Source organism: Sus scrofa, chromosome 7, assembly GCF_000003025.6.
Source record: "Sus scrofa isolate TJ Tabasco breed Duroc chromosome 7, Sscrofa11.1, whole genome shotgun sequence".
Lineage (NCBI taxonomy): Eukaryota > Metazoa > Chordata > Mammalia > Artiodactyla > Suidae > Sus > Sus scrofa.
The window spans coordinates 113,320,581-113,340,390 of record NC_010449.5 but is presented as its reverse complement, the minus strand read 5'-3'; the positions used below and the strand labels follow the sequence as shown (position 1 = coordinate 113,340,390).

At 38.7% G+C, this 19,810-nt stretch overlaps 1 protein-coding gene across 2 annotated transcripts in view; it reads left to right on the top strand.

The window, feature by feature from the left end:
- TC2N (tandem C2 domains, nuclear) overlaps window positions 1–2,576 on the top strand; it is a 51,849-nt gene extending 49,273 nt beyond the window's left edge. For both annotated transcript variants that reach the window (XM_005656445.3, XM_001928983.6), the window contains exon 12: window positions 88–2,576. In XM_005656445.3, coding sequence (XP_005656502.1) covers window positions 88–198 — 111 coding nt within the window. In that variant the 3' untranslated portion in view covers window positions 199–2,576. The remainder of the gene's footprint in view (window positions 1–87) is intronic.

Sequence of the window (19,810 nt, the reverse complement as noted above, 5' to 3'; positions counted from 1 at the left end):
ATGATGAGGGTGCAGCCCTAAAAAAAAAAAAATCACCTCAGTTACCATTATTGTGTTACCTGACATGATTGTACTGTTCCTTTACAGATTTGGATAAGTGAAGACAGCAATAACATTGAAGCAGTGAACCAGTGGAAAGAGACAATTACGAATCCAGAAAAGGTTGTCATCAAGTGGCACAAATTAAATCCATCTTGAAGACTTTGCGCATTCAATTGGTGATGAACTTGATATTCTTTTAGAAGACTTACAATTTCAGTTTGCTGCCAGCTGAGAAGAGACAAATCAGTACATTCGTCAATTTATTTATGGAGGCCATACCTACAATATATAATGAATCTATATAGAAAACTAAACTTGATTTTAAAAAATGGGATGAATTATAGCAGATAGCCAAAATAATGGAAACGTTTTAAAGCCTTAGCAAAATAGACAATAAAAAAGATGGATAATATTACTAGGGCAACTGAATGAATTATAAAATCAAAGAGAATATCAACTGTAGATAGTTACTACCATGTTATGTTTGTGGGTTTTTTTTTTTAAAGCTTTGCCTAGATATTTCAAAAGCCAGTGTGTGCAATCTCCATTAGAAATTTAGAAGGCTTTACCACTGCTTCACTGCTAGTTATTGTTGATTAGGTCCTAACTCCACTGTTTACCCTCTTCATACGTATTTTCCCTCAGAAAGCAAAAACGAATTGAACCACTTCAACTTCTCTGTGTTTGGGAAAAGTTTGTGCCCCACGTTTATCATTTCTTACCCGTAGGGTATCACATTGGCCCTTTGTAACTATTGATCTCCAAGAAACTTCAGGTAAAGAAAATACATTTTGGCACGAATAAATGAAAACATCAGAAGGTTGAAGTTTAATTGGAAAAACCTGGTTTACACACGTTTTGCTGTGTTTTCCTCCTTCATGTCCTTTTTTGTTTCAACTGGAGTTGAAATGAGATCGTCATCCAGAGGGCTCATCCTAATTAGCAGAATTGAGTGAGCTTAAATAGCAAATCCAATGTTTTATGATAAACACTTCCTTGTTTTTAGTTTTTAAAATACAAATTACTTGACCTGTAATTCACAGCATTATGATATTTCCCCATGTTTTTATAATAATCATATAAGCAAACATTATGTAGCAGATATTTTCTGTTGCAGTTTCTCTAAGGTACTCACTGTAACTCAATATGCAGGGATAACTTCCGTGTAGTTGGTGATACAAGCGCTGGCCAAGAAGCAGAATTGTTTTGGAGAAACAAATAACACCTTCCCGAGCTTGGAAGATATGACTTTGTTTTTGCCGATAGGAAGCCTAAGTGCTTTTATATTCCATTTTTCTTTCTCTTTTACCTTGTCCCACACGTGCCAAGAGATAAATGGTGATAATTGTAAACCGGAAGTATACTTTGCTGTAATGTAAGCATGCCCTTCTCATTCTAAGTCTTATGTTCTGTGTATCTCATTGTGATTTCCCCAAATCAACACTAATTCCCCTTTTCCTACAACCTCCTCAAGCTACAAAATGTGCATACTTTACATGTCTTTTGCTTATGCTGCCTAGAGTTTATGGTGTACAGGTGATGTTGACAGGTACTCTCTGGCACTGCATTTTGAAGTAATTTTTTTTTTGATTGTGAAAAATGGCATATTGGTGAGTCCTCACGTGGACTTTTAGGAGAAATTACCTTGTGTGGTAGTTTTTTGAATCTTTGAGACAAACTATTCCAAAGAATTTTTAAAAAATAGACTATTGTAAGGAGCAATTTTAGATTCGTAGCAAAATTGAGAGGAAGGCACAGAGTTCCTATATACCCTCTACCCACATTTGCACAGTCTCTCTACTCTCAACATCTTGGACCATAGTGGTATGTTTATTGAAATCAATGCACCTTCATTGATACATCATCACCCAAAGTCCGTAGTTTATATTAGGGTTCACTCTTGATGTTATACAGTCTATGAGTTTTGACAAATACATAAATGATGTATATCTACCACACTTGTATCATCCAGAGTAGTTTCCCTGCCTTAAAAATCCTCTGCAAATAAAACCATTTTAAAAGCTACCAAAGAAGTAAGTATATTGGGTTTTAGATGATAAGTAACAGTTTATTATTTTAAATGACCTAGAATTTTATTTGAGCAGCTTTTTTTTTGGTTGTATTAATGTTTTTAATCCCTACATTTATTATGTGTAGTTATGTATTTATCTCTATTTAATTTTCAATATTTTTTGCAATATATGTATAGTGTATAATTTGAAGGAAAACTGTGACTTCTTGGTTTGTTTTATTTCTTAGAATCCTAGGTAAATAAAACAATATAAAGACAACCTTCTCAATTCAAAGATATCAGTTCGAAAAGTAGGATTAAGATCTCCAATATTTTAATTAGTGTTTACTTAAGCCTTTTTCAGGTGAAGAAGTACTGAATATAGGTGATACTCTTGTTGTTTTTTCAAAGTTTTACATGGAAATATAAAAAGAAACATGCTCTTCTGTAAATAGCTACTAATATTATGGAAAAAACATTAGAAACTGGTAATAAAAAAATGAGCAACAATGCAAAAAAATCATTTCTCTTTGTATTTACTTAGCATTTCTTGACCTTTACCCACTTTTAACAGTGAGAGGGAACCAAAGTGATATGGAGTGACCGGAGAAAGCCATGGAAGGATTCACACTGATGGCTGATAGTTTGCATAGTGCTAATCCCTCACAGTGTATTTGTTTATAAGTCTTCAGATTAATATATTTAAATAGCTGCAGTCCATATAAAAAAATAACATCGCTGTTTGGCTTTCATTTGGTTTTGCAGGAATTTTTTTTTTTTTTTCTTTTTAGGGCCTCACCCACACCATATGGAGGTTTCCAGGCCAGGGGTGGAATTGGAGCTGTAGTCGCTGACTTCCACCACAGCCACAGCAATGCAGGATCTGAGCCACGTCTGCATCCTACACCACAGCTCACAGCAACGCTGGATCCTTAACCCACTGAGTGAGGCCAGGGATCGAACCTGCGTCCTCATGAATGCTAGTCAGATTCGTTAACTGCTGAGCCACAACAGGAATGGTTTTGCATGGTTTTTTAGCAGAGCCAGAGAACTTACCACTGAAGTATATCAGGTACTGCTCTTAGCAGACTATTCAGAGGGAACCTGTGGGATTTTTCAGTTATGTAATTATGGTCTGAAAATAACCTAAACTGATCTTTTGTTTGAAAAGTTATTTGAATTTCTGTGATGCTAATGTACTGAAACTATGATGTCCCAACCAAAATTTCCAGTTTGTTTAATCAAATATTTAATTATATAGGAAGGATTTCAGAAATTTGCAATAAATTTCAACTTTTTATTTTATGTCAACTTTTTATATTATGTTTCAAAGATACATTTACTTTTGGTGTTTGGTAGGGCATATTGAGGGAAGTTCCAGATAAAACGTCTGCATCTACATTGACAGCTGACCCTTGAACCCACCGGGGTTAGGGATACCACCCCCCTTGCAGTTGAAAATCTGCGTATAACTTTACATTTGGCCCTCTATGGTTCTGACTTCATGGATTCAACCAACCTTGCATTACGGGGTTCTGGGTGTGTACATAATGAAAAAAAAATCTGCACATAAATGAACTGTACAGTTCAAAACTGTCTTATTCAAGGGTCAACTGTATTAGGGTTTCCAGAGAAACAGGACCAATAGGAGATAGGTAGGGAGAGAGATATAAATTTTTATTTTTTTATTTTTAAATTTCTTGAAAAATTTCCTTTTAATCTGATGGTGGGTGAACTTTTTTTTTTGGAGGGGGGTGCCCTTTTTTTAGGGCCATACCTGTGGCATATGGAAGTTCCCAGGCTACGGGTTTGAATCAGTGCTTCAGCTGCCAGCCTACACCACAGCCACAACAATGCAGGATCCGAGCCACATCTGGAACCTGCACTATAGCTTGTGATCCAAGGCAGATGTGTGACCTGTGCCACAGTTTAAGGCAACGCCAGAGCGAGGCCAGGAATTGAACCCATATCTTCATGGATGCTAGTTGGATTCTTAATCGCTGAGCCACAATGGGTACTCCTAAATTTTCTTTTAATTATGAGGAATTGGCTTGTATTTATGGAAGCTAAGAAATCCCACAATCTACTGCACAATCTGGAGATCCAGGAAAACCAGTGGTATAAGTCAGTTTGAGAAAAAAGCTTGAGAAGCAGAAGAACCAATAGTATAAATCCCAGTCTGAGGTCAGGAGAAGATGAGATAAGAAGTCTCAGCTCAAGTGGAAGTCCTCCTTCCTCTGCCTTTTGTTCTTTTCAGGTCCTCAACAGATTGAAAGATGCCCTCCCACATTGATGCAAGTGGTAATCTCAGCTAGAAATACTCTCACAGGACATACCCCCAGATAATTTTTAATCTGGGCACCCCAGCCAGTCAGTTGAGACATTAAATTTAACTATGACAGATACCTATTAGTGTTCTTTTGATGCATTAGTTATAATTCTTGTTCAGCAATAAATTTCAAATGCTTGCAGTTTTGGCTGAAACATTGAGAAAATAATTATGAAAAGTGGGTGTATATATAAAGTACCATGTCCATTTTGAAATACAGATTTAAGGGTAGAAAAGATGTTATCCCTCAAAGAGTGTTGACCTGAAATAGACTGCCAGATATTTCTGTAGGAAAGATGGATTTATTTGGGATCAACAGAGAATTACAATTTGGGATTAGCTACCATGGTGAGCCATGTGCAAGTCCCCACATGCAAGGGAAGGAGAAGACTTTCATAGAGAGGAAAAGGAAGTTGGAAAGGCTACAGTAAACAAAGAGTCCATGGCTTTTCATTGGCTGAGTCCTTGCCAGGAAAAAAATGGAGTCGTTCTTCCTGTTGGGCTCTGCTAGCATTGCAGGGCACGAGAGCTCCCCCTTCTGGTCTCCCAATTCTATTTAATCAAACTTTCTGTTTATTGTTATTATTATTTTTTACAGGAGTTAATACAGCCCTACAGAATTGGATTATATTTTATTGGGGGTAAATTGTCTGAAGATGAAAGCTGCCTACATTTTGAGTAATTTTTCTAGTAGGAATTTTTCTTTTAACTTAGTAGTTACAGATTTTTCAACCTTTTCATGTATGAAAGTCTGATCTCTAAAATGTCTATATTAAAATTAATAACTAAATTAAATAATGTAACTACAACAACTATATAACTATTTTAAACCATAGGACTCCGATAACAGCAGTAGATGCCTAGAAAGAAAGAGCTGTGTGTCTTCTCAGATGGCTAAAAGATACTTGATTCCATGCTGGGCTAAGTCACTGAATGAGGTATATATTTTAGAATATAATAATTTTCACTTTCTGATGCTGTGGAATTTGTCTTCTGGGTCACCACTCTTTAATTTTTGAGCAAGCAGATAAAATATATTTGCCTTCACTTGTAAGACTAGATTTATTTTAACAGAGGTGAATTTGGTTGATGGTGCCTCTGGATTGTCTTTTAATTTAATTTCTGGATCTTTAATCTTTTTGATTATACAATGTATGGATTAAATTTATAACTAAATTTTTAAAAGAGCCACTATATATAGTTAATAATTAAATACAAAAATGTCTATATAGTGTTGTGGAAACCGCAAAAACTGTGGCAACGGAAGGAGACAAACAGCACTTGGAGACATGGAAAAGCAAGGTTTATTCAGCACTGGTGCGGGCTCAGAGGAGTCACCTCCAGAGTCTGAGCACCAGGTCTTTGTTCTCAGTAACTTTTATACACTGCAAGGTCTTGATTTTCCCATGTAAGCATCCCGGGCCTCCCCCACCCCAAGCAGACAGTGTTCCTCCCTAAGAAACTGAGCAAGCAAGGTTACAGAAGCGGAACTGGTAAGCAATGCTGGGTACTTGATTAGCAGGGCTGCTGGCTTGGACAGAGAGCACACAGTTGTTACATTATTACAAGAAGGGTGGCATAGTGATGAGCACAGCTGGAAAGGCTTGCAGCTGCCTTCTTAGCCAAGGGGGGTTGTTCTTTAGTTAAAACTCCATTTCAATAGTACTTCATGCAAAGAAATTATAGGTGCTTTCAGGGATACAAAGATGAATAATCCATCACTCTTTACTCTGGGGTTTAATATTTTTGTAGAGAAAATAATATAAAGCCCAATTATAATACAAAGCAGGATTTGAAGTATGGACAAAACACTTTAGAGGGTCAGTAAAGAAATAAAGCTGAAGGAATTAGGAACTGTTTGGCACAGCCCTGATCTGAAACACACAAACCAGGCAGACTGGTATTATGAATTATGAATTCATGGTCACCGACTCTGCCTAACTGGCAATCTTAGTTCACTTCTTTTATCAGCTGACTCACTGTGAAAAACACTTTATACCTCCTTCCACCCTCTTCTAATCTCCAACCCACCTGCTCCTGTCTTTACTCTTTGTAGTAGAAGATCATATTTCATGCTTTGCCGAGGAGCAGAGACAGGCATCCTTTCATCACCCCACCGTCATATCCTCAAACTTATTAACTGCTCATATCCATCCTCTGTTATGTTAGAAAGTCGGTTGTTTGTTGTGAATTCTGAATCCTCCACTCTGCTTTTTCAGGAATCTCTTTCCTTTCTTTATGTTTGTTCTTTCCTGTTCCTGGAGCCTCTCTTCTGCTGGATTCTTTCTATCATCATTCAGAGCTCCTTAGTGCATGCATGACTCCTTCAAAATAGGTTGGTGATGTGTTCAATGGAAAGAACCTAACACACAATTGTGGGGATCAAGTCTCTGTACAGATGAAAGGGCCTATGGAGACGTCATATAAAGCAGGGACAGTGCGGGGTGCTCCTGTTGTAGCTCTGTCATCCCGGGTCCCCTGAGTTCCCCCTGGGCCATACGCCTATGAATGAGTACATGTGGCCAGTGAAGATTCCCAAAAACTCTGTTTTCATGATCACAGGAATTTTTATTCTTCACTTCCCTTCTTTCACCTGGCTCTTCATTGCCAAGCATAACCTCATTTCTGGTTGCTTATCTAGTGTTAGCAACAGGTAGAGAACAATCCCAACAAATTCCTGAGTAGTAATTAAAAATTAAGTGTAATTAATGAGTAGGAGCATAGTTTCTCAGCCTGGTATATTAGGTCACCTACACTTCAGGCCTCTCTGAGGCCCATGTCCTTCCTCTAAGAAATTCCTAGGCCTCCCACTCTGTTCTAGACTCTGGTTTATTTGGTCTTCCCTTTATTGGTAATTTCTAACTGCTCTGTTCTTAACCTGTTCTCTTTCTTCTTCCGTCCCTTTGACTCCACTGAACCTCGTGCTGAAGTGTTAAGTGCTTTTCAGCTATTTTTTCTTTATTACTCAGTTTTCTTAACAATGGATCTCTTCCTTCTTGAAACCATTTCTTCTCTTAGCTTTCATGCTCTGCTTCTTGTCTTACTACCTTTCTAGCCTTTCCTCTTCTTCTCTGTTGGCTTATCTTCATGCACTTTAGAAATCGGGCATTCTTTAATCCTCAGTCCTAGAATATCTTCTCCTTCTACACTGTATCTCAGGGCAATCTCATCTGTACCCATGGCTGCAAATTGCTATCTACTTGCTAAAGGCTGCCAGATTTATGCCTGTGCACAAATATTGCTACTGAACTTCAGTATCATTTGACTAATATGGATATTGTTTCTTGAATATTTTCCGAATCTAGTTGTTTTTTTTTTTTTTTCTTTTGTCTTTTGTTGTTGTTGTTGTTGTTGTTGCTATTTCTTGGGCCACTCCCGCGGCATATGGAGGTTCCCAGGCTAGGGGTTGAATCGGAGCTGTAGCCACCGGCCTACGCCAGAGCCACAGCAACACGGGATCCGAGCCGCGTCTGCAACCTACACCACAGCTCACAGCAACGCCGGATCGTTAACCCACTGAGCAAGGCCAGGGATCGAACCCGCAACCTCATGGTTCCCAGTCGGATTCGTTAACCACTGCACCACGAAGGGAACTCCCTAGTTTTTGATTTCCCATTCCTACCACAAATCTGGCCTCCATTGTCCCCCATCTATGTAAAAGGAAATTTCATCCACTTGGTTGATTATCCTAGAAAACTAGGAATCCCATCGGAATTCCTCTCTCAACTCCAGTAGTCAATCACCTTATTCAGAAAGGTACATCATAGGTAGATCTTGAATCCACCCACTTCTCCACCTCTGCTGTAACTTACCTGGTCAAAGGCACCATCGTCTTCCACCTGTCGTGCTGTACTCTCCCGTAATTGGTCTCCCTTGTTTCCCTCTAAACCATTCTCCACCCAGCAGCTAGAGTGGTATTTTTAAAATGCAGATATGGTGGTCACTCCTTAGTTCCCATGGTTCTTGGTGTGGAGTCCACAGTGCTCCACATGGTCTCCAAGGCCCTGCATAGTCCACCCTCTGCTTTCCAATCCTGTGTTGGTTCTTGGAAGACAATACATGCCTAGCTTCCTCAAGATCTTTGCACATGTCATTTCATCTGTGTGGAATAATGTCCCTCTTTATTCTTCCCTTTGCCAATCTTATTCTTTTTTAGGTGCTACTTTAAATTTCTATTCCTTAGGAAAAAAAAAAAAAAAGTCTTTTTTTTTTTTTTTTTTTTTTACATCTTAGGCAATGTTAGATCCTATTTTCATATATAATCTTCCTTTATAGTTTTTATCATAGTTCTGATTAAATAATTGCATAATTTTTGTTTAATGTCTCTACTATACTGCAGTTTCTGTGAAAACAGAGTCATGTTTTTGCTGCAGTTCCTCCAGCTAGCACAGTACCTGGCACATAATGGATACATAGTAAATATTTGTTTATTCATTCATTTAACTGACTGGCAGTATTTTGGGTGTTATGGATATAGCAGTGAATAAACAGAAAAAAATGAATGAACAAATTGAGTCATGTTTTATTGTACAGTAAAGTGATAGTTAAAGGCCAGTATCTACTTGTTGAGAGACATAATGCTGGATTATACAATATTAGCACATTTACTTTTAAAATTCATTGATGTATTACTTAATTATAGAAAAGAGATATATGATAGCCTCACACTATGAGTTACAGCCTAGGATACTTGCCTAAAAAATCTAATTTCTGAAATTCTGAGCCGTATTTATAAAGCAATTAATGCTAAATTTCATGGGTTGATGAGTATTTATCAGATTTTACCTTATTGTTGCATGTTAACAGCTTACTATGTATCATTACCAAGCACAAAATTGTATTAGATTATTTAAAGCATTTTTTTTTTTTTTGGCAGGGAACCAGTGAAGTTTGATTCTGTATAAAATAGGAAGGGTATTTAGAGTGTGTCCAGCTTTGAAAAATTTCCTGTTAAGATGTAAAAAACCTGTTTAAGTTATTTACCAACCTAAACAGGATTCATAAGTCTTCCGTAGAAAAGAAGATGGGTGGAAGATTCCTATCTTGGAAGCACTGAATGAGAATTTTGGGGACATTTTATGTATTTATTTTATTTATTTGTCTTTTTGCCATTTCTTGGGCCGCTCCCGAGGCATATGGAGGTTCCCAAGCTAGGGGTCTAATGGGAGCTACAGCTGCTGGCCTACACCAGAGCCACAGCAACGCGGCATCCAAGCCGCATCTGCAACCTGCACCACAGCTCATGGCAATGCCAGATCCTTAACCCACTGAGCAAGGCCAGGGATCAAACCCACAACCTCATGATTCCTAGTCAGATTCGTTAACCGCTGCCCCACAACGGGAACTCCAGGGAGACATTTCATGATAGAATTTAAGAAAGGGATTCAGGGAAGAGGCTGTAAGATAAGTAAGCCTAACCCCATATACATCTCAGTAATGAGGACATGTCCTCACAGATAGTAAGTCTGGGCATAAAGAAGGTGGGTAATGTTTTCCTATTCGTAATAAAGTAGTTGTATAGTGAGCTCTCAGTGAGATGCCTGGACTCTTTCTTTTTTACATAAGGCACTAGTCATAATTCAGATTTCCTTCAGAGAAACATATACCAAATTCTTACACTATCCCTCCCTCCCCTCCTTCCTCCTTCTCTTCCCTTTCTCTGCTGTTTGCCAAAACTCAGGCTCCATTTTTGCTTTCTTCATAGAAAAGGTGAAAACCGATTTGGCCAATGATAATAAAATAATTCACTCTTGTGTCTGGAAAAGGCCTGAAAGCATCCTCTAGTATAGATGCCCACCTACCTGAAACATAGGGATGTTTATTCTACACATAGTTATTGGGAAATTATCTTGTGCCACTTATTTTAGGTGCTGGGAATAGACCTAATAAACCAAAACTCTGCCCTCATAGAGCTCGTGTTATAGTGAACATATCAGAACACACAATATTTCTGAGTCAAATATGATGGATTTCAGTTAATAAATGAGCAAGGAGAAGATGAGAAACTCTGTCCCTGGTCTTCCTTTTCTGTGACTCTTCCACGTACTGCTGGTCACTGTTTAATTTCCTCCTGTCTTAGTTTACCTCGAATATTCATATTCATAATATATTGATGAGTTATCTAGGTTTTTTTTTTCTCAAGAGAGGAACATTTCAAGATATTTTCTTTGAACTGCTCTGAGCTGAAACAGGACATACGCATATATCAAGTGACCATTTGAAAAGAACCTCCTCAGAATTCTTAACTGAGGGAAGTATTGTGGTTATTTTAAGAACAACATGCTTGCAAATCAGTTTTTATCTGGGTTGTGTGTGTGTGTTTTCCTGGCTTTAAAAGATAGTAGTGATGAGGTTGATGTTATAAATATGATTTTGTTTTTGTTGACTTTAGTCAGAGAAGACAATGGACATCTTTGTATTGTAGAAGATTATTTTTAGAGTATCTGAAGAGACCAAAAAGAAAATATGTTCAATTTTCTGCATTTATTTTCTGTGTGTGTGTGTGTGTGTGTGTGTGTATCCATACTTAAACGCCTCAGTGTAGTCACATATGCTAATTATTGTCTATCTTTTATGACTGGAAGACGAAGGAAAAGCAAAAGACATCAGAAACATTTTCTTAAAATGTTATAAATTATTGACTAAGTATAGTTTCTTCTCTGGGATATTGAAAAAGTATTTGAATCTTTTCTAAAATTTTTTAATTTCTTTTTAAAGATATTTTTAATATTTTGAAGCAAGGCAAAAGAGAGGGTGGGCTAAAGATAGTTGGCTTGTGCAGGAAAATGATGATATCAAGGACCAAGGAAGTCACATTAAATGGTGGGATTTGCCTTGAAGTGTGTGTGTGTGTCCATGCACACAACACATGTCCTTTATATACTTGCAGAGTTAGAAAAACGATGTCTGTTTTCTTGAAAGTAAGGGGTGGAAATGATTCCAACAGGCTTAGAAGAGTGATGGAAACATTATGACAGATTTGATGGCAGTCAAGTTTGCTTCTTTTCCCAGTCCAGAAAAAACTAAGCTTGACAAATAACAAAGAGAAAGTTTTCCCTTTCCTAGTCCAGGACAAAGGAAGTTGCACAAACAACAAAACAGGGAAAAGTTTGGAATGAGGTCATTGTTTTTTGGTTTAGAGTGTACAGGTCTAACAGGCGTGAGCTGCTCACTGTGGCTAGCGTTCTGTTTCTGTAGGTGATAAATAATAAATACTCTAGGGGTTCCTATTCCTGATTCCTTCCTGAAAGCTTAGAGAGTTAAAAAAAATTTTTTTTTCGTAATGATATGAAACAAGATAATAGTTGTCAACTTTTTTTTTTTCCTTCTTAGGGGGTGTGACCACTTCATCACCAACAGTGAGTCATAGTGGCAATAATTTGCACCCAGGTTGTGAATCTTGGGGGAAAAAAAATCCTCTACGTGATTTTGTTATACCTATTATAGAATTATTGAGGCCGGTGGGCCATAGTAAATTCATGCATGTAACTGGGCTATATAGAGTTTTGTTTTGTTTCATTTTGTTTTGTTTTGTTTTTCTTTTCCTGTGGCATATGGAAGTTTCCAGGCTAGGGGTCGAATCGGAGCTGCAGCTGCCAGCCTGTGCCACAGCCCCAGCAATGCCAAATCCCAAGCTGCATCTGCGGCCAACATTGCAGCTCATGGCAACGCCAGATCCTTAACCTACTGAGCGAGGCTGGTTATGCCCCCCCCCATCCTCATGGATACTAGTCGGGTTCTTAACCCACTGATCCACGACGAGAACTCCTGGGCTATGTAGTTTTGTGGGCTTTGTTTCCAATTTTTAAAATTGTGGCAAGGTAGACATAACATAAAATTTCCTGTCTTAACCATGTTTAAAGTATATCGTTCAGAAGTATTAAAGTTTATGTCTGCAGCCATCATCACCATCTCCATAACTCTTTCCATCTTGCAAAAGTCAAACTTTATATCCATTGAATAATAACTCCTCATTCCTCCCTCCCCCAGCCACCAGCAACCACCATTCTACTTTATGTCTCTATGATTTTGACTGTTCTGGGTCTCTCATGTACGTGTAATCATATAGCATTTGTCTTTTTGTGGCTGGTTTATTTCACTTAGCCCTCCGGGTTCATCCATGTGGTAGCATAATTTCCTTCCTTTCTAAGGCTAAATAATAGTCCATTGCATGTATATGACATTTTGCTTATCCATTCATCCAAAAATAGACACTTGGGGAGTTCCTGTTTTGGTGCGGCGGAAATGAACCCGACTAGGAGCCATGAGGTTGCAGGTTCAATCCCTGGCCTCACTCAGTGGGTTAAGAATCCAGCATTGCCATGAGCTGTGTGGTGTAGGTCGCAGATGTGGCTCGGATCTGGCATGTCTGTGGCTGTGGCGTAGGCTGGTGGCTGTGATTAGATCCCTAGCCTGGGAAGCTCCATATGCCACGGGTGCGGCTCTAAAAAAGACAAAAACAAAAAAAAAAATAGACATTTGGGTTGCTTTCATGTTTTAGCTACTGTGCATAATGTTGCTACAAATATGGGTGTACAAATACACAATATGGGGCTCTGCTTTGGATTCTTTTGTGTACATACTCAGAAGTGGAATTGCTGGATCATATGGTAATTATTTTAAGTTTTTTTAAGGACCCACCATACGATTTTCTCAGCCACTGCACCATTTTACATTCCCACCAAAAGGGCGGGAACAGCAAAGGTTCGTCTCTCCAAATCCTCACCATGCTTGTAATTTTCTGGGTTTTGTTTGGTTTTCTAATGATAGCCATCCTGGTCTATGGGAGGCAGCTTTTCACTGTAGTGTTGTTTTGTCTTCCCCTGATGCTTAGTGATGTTAATCATCTTTTCACGTCCCTCTTGACTATTTGTCTATCTTTGGAGAAATGTCTGTTCGAATCCTTTGCCCTCGTTTCAACTGGGTTTGTTACTGTTGTTGAGTTTTAGGAGTTCTCCAAATGTTCTGGATGTTAATACCCTATCAGATATATGATTTGAAAATATATCCTCCCATTCTATGGGTTTATGAAATTCAGCTTTTCTATTTGCACTTTTGTTGCTGTGCCTTTGGTGTCATATCCAAGAAACATTGCCTGATCCTAAGCTATGGAGTTTTATCTTCAGGCAGTTCACATATTAAAGTGTGATTTATCCTTTTGAATTTCTCAAGTACTTGTTCCATATATATATATGTATATATATGTATATATTTGTCTTTTGACCTTTTAGGGCTGCACCTGTGGCATATGGAGGTTCCCAGGCTAGGGGTCTAATCGGACCTGTTGCTGCTGGCCTACACCAGAGCCACAGCAACGCCAGATCTGCACTGCGTCTGCGACCTACACCACAGCTCATGGCAACGCTGGGTCCTTTAACCCACTGAGCAAGGTCAGGGATCGAACCTGCAACCTCTTGTTTCCTAGTCGGATTCGTTTCTCCTGTACCAGCCATCATGGGAACTCCTTTTTATTAATATTATCATGTATTTTTCATGGCCGAGGAGTGAGGTAAATAAACTAGGTATGTTTAAAAATGCTTAAAAAAATTTTTTTTTTCTTTTTATAGCCACACCTGTGGCATATGGAAGTTCCCAGGCTAGGGGTCCAATCAGAGCCGCAGCTGCCGGCCTACACCACAGCCACAACAACACAGGGTCTGAGCCGTATCTGTGACCTACAGCACAGTTCAGATTGAAACCGGATCCTTAACCCACAGGATGAGGCCAGGGATCAAATCCACATCCTCACAGAGACAACATCGGGTCCTTAACTCGCTAAGCCACACCAGGAACTCCGAAAAAATATTTTTGAAAGGATGGTGGAAGGTATTAATCTGGATCTTTGAGCCCCATTTGGAAAACATTGATTTAATTCCTCAAACCCTTCCTTTGAAAAGTGGCAATAACTCTGTTTAGAACCTTGTGTGATTGCTGTTGCTTGCCTTAAGATGGTAGGTAAACTTGGTTGTTGTTTGAGAAGGGAGGCGGAGAGAACCTGGGGAGACCACGACTGCTCAGGACGAGACAGCTCCACACGAGTGAGTTCCCTGAGTGCAGTGTCTGGGCCCACAGGGTTTCGAGGCTTCAATTTCTGTTCTCTCCGAACACTAATAAATGAGGGGAATTGGCTTAGCAAACGAAACTTTCCAAACAAAGTCTGATGTGGAAACTGTAATAGCAGTTTATTAATTTATAAAGGGAGGAGAGTCCCTTCCAATGACAGAAAAATTGATGACTGCTTTCAAAATCAACCTCTGTTTTGTGTCACAGCACCCATAGAATTGAAGCTTAGCAGCCAGACAAATTGTTTGGAGATCATGAAATCGAAGCAGAGGGGAGATGATTTGTAGACAGAGGTATAGTCCAGGCTTAACATCCTGCCCTAGACAGGAGGCTGCCGAAGATCCTGACTGTCTGTTGTCCATATTTAGTGTCTTTCTCCTGGAGAGTGTGGAGTCCACACAGTTCATTCTGCCTCTTTGATTGTTCCCTTTTGCTGTAATTTATTCTAATCACCCCCACCTATTTACTGAGTCTTTGACCAGGCAAGTTTTCATTTAGTTTATGAGGTCTCCACATATTTTATGATGTCTTCCAGACAGACTCAGTCATCTGAAGTACGGTTTCAGAAATCCCCCCACACACACCCTTTAATAATCTATAAATATGTTTGGTGATATATAAATGAAGTGTCTAGGTTTGTAGTTTTTGTTCTATCAATAGCGCTCAAAGCATTGGACACAGTTAACAACCTCCTCCTTTTAAAAAACAGTTTTCTTTTTTGAGAAACTTTCTGGATTCATTTATTACTGCGTTAGCTGGGGTAGTTTTAAGCATTATATGAGGATAGGAAAGAAAATATGGCATTATCATCGAAAGGCTAAGAAAACTAGACAGGTTTTATTTTGTGTCTGGTGGGGAGGCTTCACAGCACAAGAAAGGTCAAAGAAATTTATCAGTGCAGGATTCCTCTCCCGCTAGTGAAAGAACAACTGAGATCCTTCTCCTCCTCTTGTGAACCTGCATCCCAGCACTACGTCATTTGGGGAGCTGGATGCCTGAAGCCTAGAGTTTCCAAATTATGGTCTGTTTTCCAACGGTTTAGGGAAATCGTTGTTATATGACAGCTGTCTGTTTTGTGTGCTCTTCACACTCTTAGCAGGATTTCTGTTTTTAATGTAGGATCCTTAGAAAGTGTGAGCAGTGTACTTTTGCAACTACTTGGCATCCTGGTTTATTTATCTGAAAGTGACAGTGTTCTATCATTTTTCTGCCTTAGGAAAATGATGAGAAACAGCTTTTTCCTCCCAAGTTTGGTGTAGAGCTGAAGAAATGTCGTTTGATACTGGTATGATGTTTTAAAGACGTACTGAGATTTCCCGTACTGTCACACTATTTTCTGCAAGTTTCAGAAGTAGAATTTCTTCGTTATGAGAGCATTAGTTCATAACATTACCTAAATTTTAAGAAAAGAAGTTCCTTCCCTCAGTGCTCTCTGTATCCCTTTTGTGGATGGAAGCAGCTTATCATCGCTTATTAATATGGCAGGGTGATCATCACCCGTTTTGCAAATATATGGTATTTGCCAGAGAAGTTGAACATCCTTAGAGCTAAACTAAGCAATTTGCTTAATCTGAGATCAACCTGTCTGTTTACTATCTCTTGGATATGGTCACGATTGCAGAAACCATCAATAATTTTTTGGAGGGAGGAGGGGTACTATAGTGTACTTGTAAAAACACCTAGAAGCTCACATTTATGGAAAAGACTATGTCTGCTAAGACTCCAAAAAAATTCATCATAGAGGTGGAATGATAATGAGGAAACAAACACTTACAATGTCCTAGTTTCCAGGCATGGAGAGAAAACAAGAGTAAAACGTCGTGTACCATCATCAGGCCAGCTGGTTCTAGGTGTAATCATGCCCATTTGAAGAAGTGAATGTCCACACCCAAAGAAAATTATAAGCACATGAGAAGTGGTTTGTCTTCTGTAGATAGTGACTTAAAACTAATCCAAGTAAATGTAGCTTTCAAATCAGCTCTGTGTACAGGGTATTGGTTATATGTGGATTCCAGAGAAAAGTGTATTTCTGTATTTTTTTTTCCTGTTTTATAATCACATCTGTGTGCCAGTCATTTAAATTTTTAACTGAATTTTTTCAGCATGTATTTCTATACTGCCTCATATGCATGTCTGTGAGAAAGCTGCGGGGAAAGGGCTCAGCTGATGTAACAGAATGACCATTGATGGTTGGCTATCTTCTGAATGAAATCTGGCTCAAGTTAAATAGCAGCAGTTAATAGTAACTAACAGAGATTAATTACCTGTCAGAAGTCTCTTGAAATAGTCTGTCCTGAGAAAAAGAGAAGTAATTTGATGATATGTAAATCCATGTTCCTTGGGAAGGCTTATTTCTCCTTTTTTCAGGTTACAGAATAAAAGGAAAACTGATAAACTTCTTTATACCTGATATCATTAGCTTAGGTCTTGCGATTTATATGTGAGTGTCTCATATACATTCTTATCTTTTGAGGCTATGCTCACATTCTTTTCCTTGGCTTAAAATACTTCAGTCAGTGTCTTCCTCTTTCTTTCCCAGTTCACCTACCTAATTTCTACATATTATGAGTGTCTCAGCTTAGAATCATTTTCTCAGGAAAATTTGTTTTAAGGTTCTCTAGAGAAACAGAACCAATAGGATATGTAGATATAATTTATTATTATAAATTAGCATAATTATAATAATTATAACTATATAGATATATATAACTATAATCATATAGTTGATATAGTCAATAGTTTAAAAAATACACACACATATAAGTTGTAAGGTATTGGCTCACACAATTTTGGAGGCTTGGAAATCCAAAATCTGCAGTGTGGGCAGGCAGGCTCAAGATCAGGAGAGCAGATGGTGCAGTTCCAGCCCAAAGGCCAGCAGGCGAAGTCCCAGAAAAGCTGATGATGCAGATGAGGTCTGAGTCACTCTACTGGAGAATTCCCTCTTGCTCAGACAGCTTGGTCTTTTCATTCTGCTCAGGCTTCAACAGACTGGCTGAAGCCCACTCACATTAGGGAGGGCAGTTTGCTTTATCCAAAGTCCACCAATTTAAATGTTAATCTTATCCACAGACACATAAAATGCACCATCACACCTTGCCTCTTTTCACTCTAACCCAAGTTTGAGTTTAGGGTTCTGGATGCCTGAATTAATATTGTCAGTGCTATATACAACTTTTGCTTGTGAAGAAACATTAGAAATAATTTATTTTATAAAATTAAGAAATGGCAGGAGTTCCTGCTGTGGCATAGATAGTTAAGGATCCAGAGTTGTCTCTGTGGTGGCACAGGGTGTAGGATCTGGCATTGCCACAGCTGTGGTGTAGGTCACAGCTGTGGCTCAGATTTGATCCCTGGCCCAGAAACTTCCATATGCCATGGATGCAGCCAAAAAAAGAAAGATAAGTTGTGGCATTTCTGGTTTGCAGTTATACTGAATGTCCTGTATGTGATTTGACCAGCTCATAGCACTTGCAAAAAGATTATTCCCTTCTGTGGTTTGGCTGCTATACTTCTATTAATATGACCCAGGATTTCATTCATTTTACTTCACTTAATCACTCTTTGAATTTTCAGTAAAACCACTAGGTCTTGGCCAATTTCCTTCCTCCTCTTTCAATCCTATTTTATAGTAATAGCATTTGACATGAGGTGTGCCTTTCCAAACTGTTATTCCTATTTTAATATATTGATAGCTATTTAGCTCATTTGATTGATCTTAGAATCTTAGAACCTTAGAGGCAAAATAAACATAACAAAAGAGTAGGAGCATAGATGTTTAAGCTAACTAGTGACAGACCTGAGTCAAGAATTCATGTTTCTTGGAGTTCCTGTTGTGGCGCAGTGGTTAGCGAATCTTACTAGGAACCATGAGGTTGCAGGTTCGATCCCTGGCCTTGCTCAGTGGGTTAAGGATCCGGCGTTGCTGTGAGCTGTAGTGTAGGTTGCAGACGCGGCTCGGATCCCGCGCTGCTGTGGCTCTGGCGTGGGCCGGCGGCTACAGCTCCGATTAGACCCCTAGCCTGGGACCCTATATATGCTGCGGGAAGCGGCCCTAGAAAAGGCAAAAAGACAAAAAAAGAAAAAAAAAAAAAGAAAGAATTCCTGTTTTCCAGTGTCTAGTCTAGTGATCTTTGACTCAACAGACATCAAGTACTTGTTACATCTCCAGGTCATGTGTTAAATGCCATGTATTGGCTCAAATCATTTTAGAATATATAATAATTTTATAAGTCACTGCCCATTTCAGTTGTAGAAGAGGAAATATTGAGATATCAAATATTATCCAAGTAATAAGCCCATGTCTTCATATAAATCAAAATTTAATAATCATTTTGTTATATGATAAAGTTCTTTTTTTTTTTGGCTTTTGTCTTTCGGGCCGCACCAACGGCATATGAAGGTTCCCAGACTAGAGTCAAATCAGAGTTGTAGCTGCTGGCCTACACCACAGCTACAGCAACTCCAAATCCGAGCCTCATCTGCGACCTACACCACAGCTCATGGCAACACCTATTTAACCCAATGAGCAAGGCCAAGGATCGAATCCGCATCCTCATGAAAACTAATCGGGTTCATTAACCCCTGAACCATGATGGGAACTCCTGGAAAAGTTCTTAAAGCAGCCAAGATAGAAATGTTGCTCAACTGCCTGCTACTAGGAGTTGTTCCTCGAATAAGCATGTTTTAGAGATCATTGATTTAATCACATTGAACCAACTGGAGATCTACCTAGTTGAATTACATCCGTTCACTTCTCTATCTCTTCTTTCTGAGTAATGAAATGGAGCTGTTTTGACATGACTGGACAGTAAACATATCTCACTCTAAGCTTGTCATTTGCCTTGACTTTTTGTTGTTTTTACACCAAGCAAAGATTGCCAAGTCAAACCGTGAAGAAATAAAATTTAGTTTGGTTTTCACCTGTGTAAGTTCTGGCCCAGGGATCGAACCTATGCCACAGCAGCAACCCAAGCCACAGTGACAACTCTGGATCCTTAACCCACTGTGCCGCAAGGGAACTCCAAGAAAACCTAGTTTTAAAATTTATCCTTATTTCTTAAATACCACAAGTGGCAGTAAAATAGCCTTCACTTGAAATAGTACTCTAAATTGCCCCTCCCCTTTCAAGAATAAGTACCTTTTGCTTAAACATACTGGAAAATTTGGAGTTGAATCTCAGTAAATGCTAATTCCATTCTCTTCGATGATATACACAGTGCCCACATGAGATGAAAGTTGTGGTAATTTGGGTAAAAACAATCTTTGCTATTTAGTTTAAAATTTTTTCCTTTAGTGACTATAAGCAGTGTGAATCACAGCTTTCAATGTTTGCTTTGCTGCTAAAACATGGCCAGTTGTATCAT